The 17,057-nt window shown below is 30.7% G+C and overlaps 1 protein-coding gene, 1 non-coding gene and 1 pseudogene across 2 annotated transcripts; all 3 read left to right on the forward strand.

Moving 5' to 3' along the window:
- The first annotated feature begins 4,697 nt into the window (after positions 1-4,697).
- Positions 4,698-5,577, forward strand: LOC117932623 (probable desiccation-related protein LEA14). Its single transcript, XM_034853902.1, has 2 exons — positions 4,698-4,949; positions 5,070-5,577. The coding sequence occupies exons 1-2, from the start codon at positions 4,780-4,782 to the stop codon at positions 5,308-5,310; spliced, it is 411 nt and encodes a 136-aa protein (XP_034709793.1). The 5' UTR covers positions 4,698-4,779; the 3' UTR covers positions 5,311-5,577.
- Positions 5,578-10,328: 4,751 nt separating this feature from the next.
- TRNAA-AGC lies at positions 10,329-10,401 on the forward strand. The gene has a single exon. It is a non-coding gene; the product is annotated as a tRNA-Ala (tRNA).
- Positions 10,402-12,447: 2,046 nt separating this feature from the next.
- Positions 12,448-13,165, forward strand: LOC117932557 (annotated as a pseudogene).
- The last annotated feature ends 3,892 nt before the right edge of the window (positions 13,166-17,057 follow it).

Consider the following 17,057-nt stretch of genomic DNA (forward strand, 5'->3'; position numbering starts at 1 on the left):
AATGGCTATGTTTTAAAACTAAAAATAATTTTAAATAATAAATAAAAATAATTAATTTATTTTTATATCTACATGTTCATTTTACTTTTTTTGTTTTATTTATGTTACTTAACTTTCCGATCTCTTTTGTTATTCAAAGACTTCCACTGTTAGTGGACCTTTTTTACCCTATATATAATTTACGATAATAAATATGTCAATTTAAAGATTTAGAATAATTTTTAAATTGATTTTAATAAACAACCTTAATACTTGTAATGAAAATTAAGTAATAAGTTTTAAGTTAATAATTATAATTTAACTTAACTTAAATCATTAAATAATAATAATTAAATTTTACTAAACACCTACTAACTTAATGACTTAAAATAATTTAATAATTTAATTTAAATTATTAAATAAATTAAATATATTTATTAAAATAACTTAATATCACAACTTAAAAATTGAAAATGACTTTAAGTATTAAATCAAAATTATTAATTTATTTTTATTTAAACATGTAACTATGTTTATAAAAAAAAAAATTGAAATTAATATAAATTAAGTCATTAAAATATTAAATGACTTTAAGTTATTAAGTAGATTCCTCAAACATCTTTTTGGATTTAGAGGAGAGAATAAGACTATGTTTCCGGTTTCCCACCTTTATCATTACATTTTAATTTAAGTTTAAGAACTCATGGTTATCTTTAAAAGGTGTCATTTTTAATAAATAATAATATAATATAATATAATATAAAAAGTGTTTGTTAAATTTTGGAAGATAATCATCACCCCAATGAGTTACTTGATGTGATCAAGTGATTTCTTAATTAAGGAATTTTTTAAAATATATATTGTTAGTCCAAGGGTTCTCCTAATCAGGTTTTGATGATAACAAACCATGGTTAAGTGACTAATTGTTTTAAACTGTTAAGAATCTCAGACTTAATCTCAAAAATTCATCAAGGACCAAACGAATACGGGATCGAGATCATTTGGAAGATTTGTAATCATAGGAAATGAATGTAAGATGATAGCATGAGTGCACTTAGAATGTTCATACCTTTTCATGCATCTTATAAAACTCGGTTTATTCTCTAAAACTTGATTTTCTTTAAAACCCGAGTTTCATCAAATATACCTTAGGCAAATTGATTCAAAAATGACATATTAACTCCCTAAAGACCTTGCCTAAGTATTGGAAAAGAAAGAAATAAAAAAGGATAGATTTTCAGGGCCAAAAGGCTCAACCGGTCGAGACCATGGCCAACCGGCTCAACCGGTTGGGGAACCGGTCGACCGGTTACACTTGTCCGGTCGAGTTCCGGTCAGGGGAGACACAAAAACTTTCTCTCTCTCCCAGTAGCTTCCTCTTCCCGGTCAAACCTCACCCTAGTCCGGTCGAGGTCCGGTCGAGGCAATGGTAACCTATCATGCATTAAATGCACCAACGGCTAGTGATCCGGTCGATCCTTTGCTCGTCCGGTCGAGGCTACTTTCTGCTGTTTTTGTCTCCCGAGCTTAAAAACCTATAAATTAAGGGCTCCTCTTCATTTATGAATAAGAGAACAATTGCATTCAAAGCCCACCTACCTATTCTTGATCAAAAAGCTCTCATTTTCTTTCTAAGTGCATCAAACCATCACTTGCATATTCTTAGTGCACTCTTGCAATTCATCCTAGCTTTCTCTTGTACTTGAGCCATCCTTAAGCTAGGTTGAGAGTTTCATCTTTGTGTAAACTGAATGTGAAAGCCTTCAAGTGGTTCAAATCTTGAAGAGATTGTGTAAGAGCCCATTGGAGCCGGAATCCAAGTGTAAGAAGATTGAAAGCTTGATTGAAGCTTCAAGTTAGTGGAACCCTCACTCGGTTAGGAGATTGAGGAGAGTGGACGTAGGCAACGGAGTGCCGAACCACTATAAACCCGAGTTTGAATTTCTCTAACTTTATCTCCTTCCTTTATTTATTTTGTGTATATATTATTGTGTGGAAAAAGATTTTGAAAAACCCAATTCACCCCTCCTTTTGGGTATTTTCCTTATTCACTCATAGCCTTTGTTATATCATATATATATATATATATAAAATTTTTTTTAAATACATATATATTTTTTTTAACTTTGTATCAAAATCACTATCAAATATATATTTTTTTTTATAGTTTTTATCATAAAATTAAAAAATTGAAACATTAATTCAAATCAATAGAAGTGAAAACTTAACAACAAGATCTTTCCATCTTTCTTAATTGGCATTTAGGTTCTCAATGTTTTTTCTTCCATTTTTTTTATTTTATAATTTCATAAGTTGCCCTTTCTTTTTATCTTTTTATTTTCATTTTATTTTATTTTATTTTCTTTTTCATTCCTATCCATATTATTATTATTATTATTATTATTATTATTATTATTATTATTATCATTTTTCATTTTTCAGCAAATGACGGCAATAACACAATTTCTAAAATCTAATTCACAATAAATATTTAATAATTTAAATATAATATTTCTGATATACCATTTATACATTTAAATAATCCATAAAAATCATAATATTATAAACAATATAATACTTAACGGTTCTAAACATTTAGGGTATGTTTGGTTCTTGAAAAATCTAAAGGAAAATATGAGGAAAATAAAATAAAGATGAAAAATGGAAGGAAAGAAAGAGTGAAGAAAAATAAAAAATAGTTTTTAAGTCAATAAATTATTTGTATATTTTTTCAAACTCATTTCACATATTTTCTTCATTATATAAAGGTTAAATAATTTTAAAATACATAAATTTTTAACTAAATTATATTTGATTTTATTTCGTCTTTTTTATCATGAACCAAACATAAAAAAACCATTTTTCTTAGCATTTTTTTTCTTTTCATAATACTTTTCAAAACCAAACATAGTCTTAAATAATATTTAGCACCAACGCATATGAAAATAGTCTATCTTGAATATTATAAAATTGCATATATTAAATTAAGATGTAAATATGAATTATACAAATATTTAATAAAAATGGATGTATCGTTTTCCAACTTGGCACATGATTTATCTTGTTCTTCACATGAAGTTTTAGGAAATGTATGATTCTTATTGATGGTATTTCGTGAACCAAACAAGGTCTTAAAGCTTAGAAAAAGTTTAATATGAGAATGACAAAAATGGTTCTTCTTATTTTGGCGTATGCATGAAATTATTTGTGTTCAACGTTAATTAAAGTTAGAAAAATATAAACCTATTTCAAACCATGATATGGTGTTTAATGAAACGTATATAACACAAACAATACCTTTTAAAAATGATTACTCTGGCGTTGACTTTAATTTGTATTTATGCAATTAATTTTTTTAAAATCATAATTTAATCAAATACAAAATACTACTTTTTTAAATTGTTTTATATTTAATTAAACTTTTATAATATTAATGTTATGAAGCTTAGATCTAACTTCAACTTCAAGTTAAGAAGCTAATAAGAATGGATATATATCTTTTTCCAACTTGGCAACATGATTTATCCCATTGTAGACATGGACAATACATGTTCCTAACATGAATTTTTCAAAAAATGCATTATTCTTATTGTTCCAATTTCTTGAACTAAACAAGGTCTTAGATCTTAGAAAATAATTTAATATGAGGATGCCAAAAATGTTACTTCTTGTGTAAGTTTTATTTTCGCACATGCATGAAATTATTTTTAGTTCAACCTAAATTAAGTAAAAGAAAAAAACAAAAAAAAAACTATTTCAAATTATGATATGATGTTTAATGAAAAGTATATAATACAAACAATACCTTAAAAATTATGACATGATTTGTTTGACATTGAATACAAACAATACATTAATTTTGTTAAAAAATTATATTTAATAAAATACAAAATACTACTTTTGTTAGAAGCTTGAATTTGATTTATAAATTACTTTATATCTAATCAAATTTTTATAATCTTAATATTCCTGACATTAGATTGAAATTTAACTTCAAGTTAGAGTTAAAAAACAAAAAAATAAAAATCATATAAGATGTTATGCCAGCGAAAACTTTAATACAAACAATATTAATTTAATAAAACAAAGATAGAACAATCAAAGGTACATGGAGTTTTAATATGATTCGATCAATTATGTTTACATCCATAGATGAGAAATAATTATTTTATTATACAATGAAAAATATGACAAATCATATAACTAGATACAATTATTGGATTCCTGAAACATTTCATGTTTTCATATTCTTTATATCCATATACCTTGAAGCACGAGTCCCCTCACCGTGCTGCACCAAGAACCTACAAAGATGGAAGAATCAAAAGTATATGAGGTTTCAATGTGGTGTAATGAATCATGTCTACATCCACAAATAAAAAATAATCATTTCATTTTCATATAAAATATTAGAGAAGATAGAACCAAATTCAACCATTGCCTTTTCAAAATATTTCATATTTTCCTACCTATCTTGAACCACAAGCCCCTAGCTCAATGGAGAGTCTATATTAATTAGCAATGCTGGAGACTTTCCGGCCTAAGGCTGCAAGCAAAAATATATATGTTATAAAAACATCAGACAAAACCAATCTCTAATTCATTTTTCAATTAAATTTTTTTCCTAGAATATTAATGGATGCTCTGTACCACATGCCACCACAGATTTATCTTTCTGTATATATACCAGCCTCTCTCATGGGTGTCTTCACCGCAGACCCATCTCTCAGTTGATTCTGGAATTTGTGTCGTGTGGTTGAAGGTTGTGCAGCCCTAGTGAAGCTGTTGGAGAGAGTGAGGATGGTGAATCCCGAATGTAAGCTCACGGTCTTGCCCCATGTCGACAAGGTCATAGACATGAAACAAAATAGAGCGACGTTCAAAGCCAAGGTCTCTATCACCAACCCGTATACTTGTCAAGTTACAGTTAAGACAATCTACTACACCCTCAAGACTGTAAAGAAGGACAGGTTTGATGTTTTCTCTCTTTCTTTTTTCTTCGTTATCGCGTGCTTTAATCTAAGATTTTCGTTTTGGTTTTGTTTCTTTTGTTTGGGAAACGACGTCGTCGTCTGATTTCGGGAATGTAGGGAGATGGTAAAAGGCCCGTTTACGGAGAATCTCCCAAAGCAACTGGAGCAGCAAAAGCAAGAAATGATACAGGTGCCAATGTCGGTGAGGTACGAGCATCTGATGAAGTTGACAAATGACATTGGTGTAGATTGGGACAACATGTACGAGTTGGAATTCAAACTCACCGTTGATCTTCCTTGGGCTCGTGACCACCCTATTTCTCGTACCACGATAGCAGAGATCCAGATGCCTCTTTGACGGCTTCACTCTCCTTCCATTTGTGGTGCAATATGTGTCCTGTTACTTCTGTGTGTTTTCTTTGTTTTGTTTGATGAGTGTTTCTTGCAAGGCTTGAATTTTCATGTTTGATGGTGTTGGGTAAGTACGAGGTGGTGGTCGTATCCTCGTGTTGGGTAGATCCGCTCCTCTCTTTTTCTTGTTTTCATGCATGGGGAAATGTCACGTTACTTTCTGTGTTTTCGTGCTGTTTAATGAATCTCATGCAAGTTTGACTTTTCATGTTTTTTCCTTTTGACTTTGGAGAAGCCAATAAGACCATGTTTGGCAAAGTCGATCTCCGACTTGGTGATCAAGCTCCCTTAGTTTGAGGTTCCCACGTACGTTTTTGGTTAAATATAATTTCATTTTTCCTTTTTACGAAAAATAAATAAATAAATAAAATCTTTACATTTCCATTCAGTTTATATGCTGTGTGGGTGTTTGGAAAATCAAAACAACTACTCAAAATATATTGAAAAAAATAAAAGATTAGCATGATTTGTTAATAAATTCTGTTCACCTTCCTCTACTCGTACTGCTAATAATAATAATATATTCAAACTGATTTCTAAATAAATAAATAAATATTTATAATTACGGCCTTAATTTCTTGGTACCTCATTCAACTAATTAAATTGGATGATATACTTATTATGGCCTAAATGTCACCATATGCCCTCCTCTAACCACTTTGTATAATTTAACTTAAAGCCAATTTAAATTAAGTATTAAATTTTACCAAATGTCGATCAACTTAATGACTTAAAATGTTTTAATAATTTAATTTAAGTTATTAAATAGTTTAAGTATACTTGTTAAAATGATTTAATGTTACAACTTAAGTTAAAAATGATTTTAAATGTTAAATTAAAATAGTTAATTTATTTTACTTAAACATAGAACTATATTTATAAAACAAAAAAATATTAAGATCGCATAAATTAAGTCACTAAAACATTAAGTTACTTTAAGTCATTAAGTTGATTCAATAAACTTTCATTAGTTTTGAAGGAGAGTATAAGATTATGTTTCGGATATTTTCCCACTATCAAATGAATTCTTAATTAAGTATATATATTTTATATAATGCATTATCAAATATTATTTTTTTTTTATAGATAATCTAATAATACTCCACCGTTCTAAACATTTAAATAATATTTAGCTCCGAAGTAAATGAAAATCTATGAAATATGTGGCTGAAAAAAATAATATTAAAAAAAAAAAATTAAAATGAAAGTCACCTGATGACATGGTAAACATAAAGGCGTATAACCTAACAAGAATCTGTTTATACTCATTGCCATCGTTGAGATTATAAGTAACTGTTTTAATTTCCTATAAATCAGTAACCAACTCTCCCTCCATTTCTCTCTTTCATTCTCACTTTCTCGGGAAAAAATTGAAGCCACTTCTCTCTTTCATTCTCTCACTGTGTTTGTTGTTCTAATTCTTCGCCAATCAGGTACCTTCCTACATCCGATCTCAATAATAAAGAAACATCCATCAAGAAGTCTCCTGACATTTCTGATCGATCTCTTTTCCTTTTTCTTTGGAATATTAATCAGGTGCAATCCTTTTCATATACAAGCATGATCACTTTCTTAAATCGATTTTTTTTTCCCAGCATATTTTGCGGTAAGAGTAGTTGCTTTTTCGCATCAACACTTTCTTGGTATCCAAACAACTCTTTATCATCATTCTTTCTTTGTGATCAGGAGAAGCAGTATTCAAGTTAATTTTCTCGGAAATGAACAACACACGCGCCATTGTCTACGGATGTACCTCATGCTTAACATTCTTCACAGACCGCTCACAGCTCTGTGCAAATGTACTTCTTTCTGTTTTTTTTTTCCAATCTTAGAAAAGTTTTACCAAATTGGTTGTTACTGCAATCTTTGAAGTTTTTCAATCTTTGTTTGCAGTTCTCTGATCATCAGAATCCACCTACGCGATCGTTCGGCTCTTCGATACAGCGTAAGATTTTAGTTCTTATCTTTCTTCCGGTTCCTAATGAGATTATAAGGGTATTTGTTTTTTTGGTTTGTTGTTTAAAAGTAATTTGTTTTTCATTTTTTCTTTTTTTTTTCATGATTTATTATTAATTTTTTATTTAATAAAAAAAGTCAAACTTCTACCTTTGGTTCTAGAAAAATCACGGGAAAATACGTGGAAAAATAATAAAAATAAAAAATAAACTTGAAGTAAGTAAATTATTTTTTTTCTTATTCAAACTTTTTTTATTTGTTTTAGTTTTTAATATAAAATTAAATTAATTAAAAATATTTAAATTTTAATTATATCTCATTCTATTATTTATAAGATAACAAAGTATGAAAAATATTTTTTTTTATATTTATTTTTTTTCTTTCTTTAGCATTATCTAGAACTAAACATTACTTAAGTAGTGCTTTTTTAAAAAAAAAAAAAAAAAGTATCTTATTGATATTAATTAACATAATTAAAATGAATTATAATTAATCAATTTAGTTTAATTATATAATTTTAATTTTTATATTCAATAAAAAAACAAATAGCACTGAATTAAAAGAAATCGTGATTAATTGCAGAAGGAATGGTACCAAATAGAAGCAGCAGAGATTCGAATTAATGGTAGTTTTTTACTTGATCACGAGGGGGAAAACCTTCAGATGCGATTGGCCGCTGTTAACTGTGCTGGGTGTCAACTGAATGTGGCTGGAAAATTGTAATGACTATCATCCCTTCTTCTTTCTAATTTTTTTTTTTATTATTTTTTAATATTCTAAATCCTTTATTCAGAATGCAGCTATCCACATCCTCTAATCCGACCCGGCCAATATTTACTCAAAGCAGGTAAGTTTTCCTCCATAGATGAATTGGTAAATTACAAAACCACCCTGACAATTTTTTCTTCTTTTTTTTTGGTGCAGGTCATTCTTGGAATCTCAGGCAAGGAGACTTCCATGACATACTTTAAGGTCTACAGAACTCAACGAGACCACCGTATTGCAAACTTTTGTGCTGTGGAATTCTACTTCCCCTACAATAATTGGGATTGCCAATTTAGATTGTTTCTCAATTTTTCTTTCTCCCTCCATTTTTTTATTTTTATTTTTATTTTTTACTCTCTCTCTCTTGGAAACAATGATTGAAATTGTTGAATTTTATTGATAGAATATGAATAGATAGAGATATAAATAGAGGAATATGAAAATGAACTAAAAAATATTTCTCTAATTTATATTAAGTTTTTTATTTTATTTTTTAAAGTGACATAATATTTCTCTAATTTTTATTCTATTGAAATATTGACATAAAATGATTTTAAGTTAAATTTTATTTATTTTTCTGGACTTACTTAATAAATATCTTATAACGAGTTTATTAAGTGAAAAAATTGGAGCCGAAAATTATATTGTCATGAAAGTTAGTCAAAAAAGTTTTCTTTATTTTAAATACGAAAATTAAATTTGAAAAATCACAAAAAAGAATAAATTAAGTTGAATTTAATTTTTGCATTTCTTTTATTATCTCCATTTTTTATCAAAAATCTTTCTCACGAATTTTTATAATATTTTTCAAAAATTCATAAGTAAGGAAATTAAAATTAAATAATGAATTCCTCTACTTTTCCTCATTGTTATTTATCTGGTTTTTTAAAAATGAAAGAAATTACAAAAAAAAGAGGAAAATATATATATATATTATAATATATATATATATATATATATATATATATATATATATATATATATAATTTAAATTTAATAAATTAGTTTTATATATTTAAATTTAGTTTAAGATTTCAATTAAACAAAAATTCATCCATTTTAACATTAAATGGTATTTGTGCTTGAAAATATTTTAGACTTGAGTGTACCATGGAAAATCATCTTATAGGTTTACATTTTAATATTAAACGATCTTTGTGTATGAAAAATATTTTAGACCTAAGTGCAGGGAATCATCTTATAGATTTCTACACACTTTTAAATTTTTAGACTATGTTTGATTCTTTAAAAATTTGAAGGAATATGCGGATAAAATAAAATAGAAACCAAAAGTAGAAATAAATAAAAGTAAATAAAAAAGTTTATATTTAATAAATTATTTTTATCTATTTTTTCGTACTTATTATACTTATTTCTCTTTATTATAACAAGATTAAATAATTTTAAATATATTTATTTATTTTTATTTTTTTATAGTAAAACCAAATATGAAAAAAAACATTTTTTTTACTTTTTCTTATTTCCCTAATATTTTTTAGGAATCTATATTTCCATATGATTCGATTTTCATTAAAGGTTGCTTAAGCTTTCTTTAAAAATCTATGATTAAAACTTGAAAACTTTACTTGATTTAAATTTATTAATTAATCTTATTTTGTAATCATCAAAATACGAGTAGAAAAATCTTTGGACTTACATACTCATTTTTCGTTTTATATAAAGATTAAATAATTAAAATATGTATATAAATTTATAATTAATTCTAATTATATTTTATTTGAGATAAATTAAATATAAAAATTTATTTTTCTAATAATTTTTTATTTTCTTAATTTTTCTTTCAACCAAAAGAAAAATGAAGAAGGATTCTTATAAAAAAATTTCCCTCCTTTTTTTTTAGTGTTTTATTTCTCGATATCTAAATGAGAAAATCAATTTTTTAGTATTATTTTTTTTCCCTTCATACTTTCCAAAAGCCAAATATAATATTGCATTACTTGGTTAATTTGATTTACTTAAATATTTTTTTTTTATGAAATAAAAAGACTTACAAGATTTTAAAATATTTGTCTAAGAAATAATTCAATATAAATATATATATATATATAGAAAAGGGAATATTTAGTAGATCCATTTATTCTTAATAGACTATTTATTTTATCTTATTCCACACCATTATTAATCACACAAATATTCCCCTTTCTGAAAATCTCCCACTATTTAAAAAAAAATTAATAAAACATTATTTTTTATTATTTATAGAAAGAAAATTCAATCTCATCAGGGGATGTAGCTCAGATGGTAGAGCGCTCGCTTAGCATGCGAGAGGTACGGGGATCGATACCCCGCATCTCCACATTTTGTTACATGCTTTTTCCAATCGGACACGTTTCAAAATTTTTTGGACGAATCGGATGAGCGGGGTGATCCGAGTGAGGACACGTTGCAAAATTCTATTGGATAGCATTGAAAAAAGTCAGGGTAGATCTTAATCGATCTGCCGGCAACTCCGAAAGTCAACACCCAGCGGCCACCTCCAGTAAACATAATAACAATTAAATATTTTTATTGCTCTCTGATCTTCAAATAATTATATTCAAAATTAAGGCTCTCGTTTGTCAATATCCACAAAAGACCAGCTTGAAAAATATTTTTTCAATTATTTTCAAAAATAAACTTCTATTTGAAAATTTAAATACAATATAAAAGTTTCCATGCATTTTTTATTTTTAAATTATTTTTCAAAATACTCTAAAAAATATTTGAAAATATCTATTATAAAAAATAATATATTTTCAAATAAATTCTTAAATTTTTTTATTTTATTATTATTATTTTTGTTTTAGGTTTAATATTTATAGGTATTTTACTTGTTAGAAACAAGAATATGAAAGCATCTTATTTTTCCAATTTTGATTTTCTTATTTTTTTTCTTATTTTACTTTTAACTATCTCGATATAGAGTTTTGGGCCAAAATAGTATTTTTATGGGAAAAAAATTAAATTTAACTACCTTGCCAAACTTATATTCAAAGTTACTTTTTTTTTTTACGACATAATAACCATATTTTTATTATTTTTAATTTAAATTAAAGTCTCAATTATGAACTACGGATTCATCTTTTTAGGTTAAAAAAACAAGCACTCTCAAATGACACGTTTAACAAAATAAATAATTACAGTGGTGAAAGTATATGGATATATTTTTATAATTCACTATATTTAAAATAACAATAATTTTAAAAACATTAATTAAAATAAAATAATGTCACATTTGTGAAAAAATATACATTTTTTTTTTTTTAATAAAAACCATATTTGAAAATCTATCTAATAAATACTATTAAAAGTTAGTATTGATATCTACCACTGACATTGGACCTTACCTCTTAAATAAGCTGAATTTAAGCACTTAAGCCTATTCATATATTTTATTTTATTTTATTTATTTGTGTAATTTAATGTTAGTTATAAATTGGTCCATGGTAAATGAATTCAGAGGATGGCGGTCGTCTTGAATTTAACATTCTTTTAGTAAAAATAAATAAATAATTTTTTGGGGAGGAGTTTGGTTTGCTTGACTTATATGGTTGCATTTCCATTGAAATGGAATGTTTAGAAGTCAAAGAATCCATAGGGAAATGTTGACTAAATTAATTGATTTAGCCATTTGAGAGTGACAAATTCATATAGCATATTTATTTCATCGAGAGAAAAAACATGTTTTCATCCATTCATAAGAAAAAAAATTACAAAATAGAAACTCAAACTTATAAAATATAAATTTTAATCTATTATTTATAAATAATTAGCATTTCATAATTTTTTTTTATCAAATATATTATTTTTAACCATTCAAACATTATTTTTTAATGATATAAATATTATCTTTACTATCTCATATATATAAATTCATATTTATCATTAATTAAATTATCTTAAGTAATTAATATCAAGTACGAGTCTTTTAAATAATTGGGACATTTCCCAAATAATTAACTTATAAAAATAGTTAAAGAAAATGCTAAAAAAAATATGGAATACCGACTTACAATAAATTTGGTTAATAATTTGTCATCTAGTAATAACGTGTTTGGTAAATTAATTCAATGACTTAAAATAATTTAATAACTTAATTTAAGTTATTAATCAAATTAAAAATATTTAATAAAATAAAAATGACTTTAAACGTTAAGTTAAGATCGTTAATTGATTCTGAGTCTTTTTTTTGTCTTATTTGTTCGCATATGATGAAAATATTAATTTATTTATCATTTTCCAAAAAAATTGACTTAAAGAACAAAGTCTCGTGAATTAATATTCAACAGTATTAGTACACATTTCAAGGCTCTCACAAGCCCACGATGATATAAGAGTGCTTTAACAACCCCACACACTCAACAACCGATCCCTCCTTTCTCCAATTCACCGGCCATGGTCGAAAGGGAGCAAGTCCGGCCGCTAGCTCCGGCCAGTCACCGCCTCAGCAGCGAGGATGATAAGGTGACCAACCACCTCAGCCGCCTCCGCCGTCGCAGATGCATCAAGTGCTGGGGCTGCATCGCCGCCACCATCCTCATCCAAGCCGCCGTCGTCATCATCCTCGTCTTCACGGTCTTCCGAGTCAAAGACCCAGTCATCAAACTCAACGGCTTCACAGTCGACAAGCTCGAGCTCATCAACGGCACTACCACCCCTGGCCCGGCGTCAACATGTCCCTCACCGCCGACGTCTCCGTCAAGAACCCAACTTCGCTTCCTTCAGGTACAAAAACACCACCACCACCCTCTTCTACCGCGGCACAGTCATCGGAGAAGCTCGAGGGCCACCGGGACAGGCCAAGGCCAGAAGAACCATGAAAATGAACGTGACTGTTGAGATCATTTCCGATTCTCTCATGTCGAATCCGAGCTTGCTAACAGATATTTCTTCTGGGATTCTGCCCATGAACTCGTATTCCAGGGTTCCTGGGAGGGTGAAGATGCTGAAAATTATCAAAAAGCACGTGGTGGTGAAGATGAATTGTTCGATCACAGTGAATATTACGAGCAGATCGATTCAAAAACAGAAGTGTAAGAGGGATGTGGATCTATGAAATTTTCTGGGTTCGTGTTTTTTCATCGATTAGAGTTTGCAATATGGAGCTGATCTCATACGGATGACCTTGTATTAGGGTTCAGTGATGGATGGAGTTTTATACGTAAAATTTGGTTTTTTTTTTCCATTTTTTTAATTCGTAGATTATTATGTGATATTTTTAGATTTAAATAAATATATATTGTTATTATTGTGATTATTAATGCTAAGTTAGTTTATATCTAACTACAATACTATTTGATTTTTATTTTCAGTTTTTCTAAAATTTAAAAATTAGAAGAAAAAAACCCTTTTATTTTCAATATTCACAAAAAAGCACATTAAATAATTCTATTTATTTGAAATTAACACGTTCAATTTATTTGCATCTTTTTTTTTTCTTATGATATATTGTTAGGGTGCAATAATGTTGTTCTTAAGCCCAAAAATGAGTTACCCAAATGATGATTGTTAAAATGGGCCAATGAGATATGATGTCAAATATCATAAAAGGTTTGTCATACCTCAATTGACTACCAATTGATTTTTAGATGAGATGATCAAAATTCAATAAAATAATTTATATCAAAGTCAGGATTATGGTTTCAAGTCACGGGTTACAAGATATATTTACTATTTGTATAATTTAAAACATAATTAATAATATATTTTTATTATTTTTAAAAATAATAAATGTAAAAAAAATGACCTAAGTAATTCAATAAATAAATAAATAATTTTATTTTTCCTTTTCCTATGCAATACATGCTAAGTGAGTCAAAAGTGNGAGTTGTTATCACTTCTCAGTTTTGACGTTCAGAGTCATCATCATCACTTCTCAGCTTCGGCATTCAGAGCCATCATCGGTTTTCAGATAGACGTTCAGAGTTGCATTCTCGGTTTCGACGTTCAGAGTTGTTATCACTTCTCAGTTTTGACGTTCAGAGTCATCATCATCACTTCTCAGCTTCGGCATTCAGAGCCATCATCGGTTTTCAGATAGACGTTCAGAGTTGCATTCTCGGTTTCGACGTTCAGAGTTGTTATCACTTCTCAGTTTGACGTTCAGAGTCATCATCATCACTTCTCAGCTTCGGCATTCAGAGCCATCATCGGTTTTCAGATAGACGTTCAGAGTTGCATTCTCGGTTTCGACGTTCAGAGTTGTTATCACTTCTCAGTTTTGACGTTCAGAGTCATCATCATCACTTCTCAGCTTCGGCATTCAGAGCCATCATCGGTTTTCAGATAGACGTTCAGAGTTGCATTCTCGGTTTCGATGTTCAGAGTTGTTATCACTTCTCAGTTTTGACGTTCAGAGTCATCATCATCACTTCTCAGCTTCGGCATTCAGAGCCATCATCGGTTTTCAGATAGACGTTCAGAGTTGCATTCTCGGTTTCGACGTTCAGAGTTGTTATCACTTCTCAGTTTGACGTTCAGAGTCATCATCATCACTTCTCAGCTTCGGCATTCAGAGCCATCATAGGTTTTCAGATAGACGTTCAGAGTTGCATTCTTGGTTTCGGCGTTCAGAGTTGTTGTCATTTCTCAGTTTGACGTTCAGAGTCATCATCATCACTTCTCAGCTTCGGCATTCAGAGCCATCATTACTTCCCAACTTCGGCGTTCAGAGCCATCATTGTCGCTTCTCAGTTCTCGGCGTTCAGAGCCACCATCACTGGGCCATCATCGTGTTTCCAGTTCGGTGTTCAGAGTCATCACCATTCCCTAGATCGACATTCAGAGTCGCATTCTCGGTTTCGGCGTTCATAGTCGTCATCACTTCCTAGATTGACATTCAGAGTCGCATTCTCGTTTGAGCTTCCAGAGCCATTACCATCATCTTGTTTAGGCTTTCAGAGTCATTTCTCTCATCCCGTATCGGCTTCCAGAGCCATTGTCGTCATCTTGTTTAGGCTTCCAGAGTCATTTCTCTCATCTCGTGTCGGCTTCCAGAGCCATTGTCGTCATCTTGTTTAGGCTTCCAGAGCCATTTCTCTCATCTCGTGTCGGCTTCCAGAGCCATTGTTGTCATCTTGTTTAGGCTTCCAGAGCCATTACCGTTGTCCTGTTTAGGCTTCCAGAGTCGTTTCTTCCGTCTCGTGTAGGCTTCTAGAGCCATTTATGTCATCCTGTTTCGGCTTCCAGAGCCATTGTTGTCATCTTGTTTAGGCTTCCAGAGACATTTCTCTCATCTATCGTCATCGTGTTTAGGCTTCCAGAGTCATTACTGTCGTCTTGTTTTGGCTTCCAGAGCTATTGCTTTCTAGCTTAGCTTTTAGAGTTAGTTTTTGGTTTGGCTTCCAGAGCTATTGCTTTCTAGTTTAGCTTTTAGAGCTAGTTTTTAATTTGGCTTCCAGAGCTATTGCTTTCTAGTTTAGCTTTTAGAGTTAGTTTTTTTGGTTTGGCTTCCAGAGCTGTTATTTTCTAGTTTAGCGTTTAGAGTTAGCTTTTTGGTTTGGCTTCCAGAGCCGTTGTTTTTCTCAGTTTAGTGTTCAGTGTCAGTCCCGCCATTCAGAGTCACTACTCCTGGCATTCATATTCTCTGGCATGGCACGTCTCACCTTCATGGATTTGTACTTATTCTCACTCTCCTCACCTTGTTACCCTGTGCTTATCGCCTATTCATCTAGCAGCCCACATAGGGCAGTCCCCCTTGGGCGCATTCTTGATCGCGCTCCAAGGTGGTTCGACCGTTACTCATCTTTGACATCGATCTTCGAGTCACTTTTGGGGACGTCTTAGAGGGGGTCTGGATCCTTAGTGTAGCTTCAGAAGCATTTTGTGACATCTTTTCTCTTAGGATTAGAGCCTTTGTGTTTGTTTGCTAGCCTAGGTGACTTTGCGTTTCACCAATGTCCCTATGGGGGTCTCTTTGATTCTTCGGTAGAGTTCACTTCATTCCACTCACTATTCACACTTGCTTTTCACTCCATTATTCATGTTCCTTACACTCGTGAACTCTACCGAAGAGGGGCATATTTGTAGACCCCCATTTGGAGGCTCATTTTCTGCAGCTTACCTTTTGCCAAATGTCACCATCTAGGGGAAGCCACGTGTCACGTTTTGACTAGCTGCTAGGGAATCAGCCTTGCTTTTTGGGAAGCAAATCAGAGGCTGACACGTGGAGGGGTCTTCTAGAAGGTTCCTACATGCCGTTAGCAGGAGCGGAGGAGAGAGAGGGAAAAAGCAGCTGCAAGGTAGTGGAGGAGGTGGCTGCTGCTGCAGAGACGGTTGGAGGGGGCAAATCCGGGAGAGAGGAAGGAAAGAAAAAGAAAAAAAGAAAAGCTGCATGAGAGGAGATTTTTTTGGGGGGAGAGAGGTATCCGGGGTTTTGGGTGAGACTGCAGGGGAGCTTTTGAGAGGGGACTTTTGGTTTGGATATTTTGAAGGAGGTATCCAGGCCAGAGGAGCGGAGGGAGGCTGTAGAGGGAGTTTTCTGAGAGAAGAAGAGGCTGCCATTAGAGAGTTGCAGAGAGCTTTTAGGGGGTGCGTTTCTGTTTTGGTGGAGATATTCGGGGTAGCTGTAGAGGGAGAGGAGAGGCTACCAGATAGAGCATTTTGAGAGAGGGGGCTGGAGACAGAGGGATTCTGGTTTTTTTTCTAAAGAACTTCAAGAGGAGCGGGACTGGTTTTATGGGAGGATTTTGATTTGCTTTTTTTCTTTTAGTTAGGAGAAGTGAGGGATAGAGATTTTTGGAGGCGGCAGAGACCAGAGGAGAAAGGTTTCGTGAGGAGAAGCATCTTGAAGGAGGGTGCCACAGGTATTATTTCCATAAGCTATTGATGTTTTGTGTTTCATGTCCTTTTATTGTGTTTTCTGGGTATTGTGAGATCCTATTCTGATGTCTGAATATGAGCATGAGGGATCCTTACATATTGTTTTTAACATCTGAGTTTGATCACACCCACTTTTATATTTGTTTTCTGACT

This window comes from Vitis riparia, chromosome 15 (genome assembly GCF_004353265.1).
Source record: "Vitis riparia cultivar Riparia Gloire de Montpellier isolate 1030 chromosome 15, EGFV_Vit.rip_1.0, whole genome shotgun sequence".
NCBI lineage: Eukaryota > Viridiplantae > Streptophyta > Magnoliopsida > Vitales > Vitaceae > Vitis > Vitis riparia.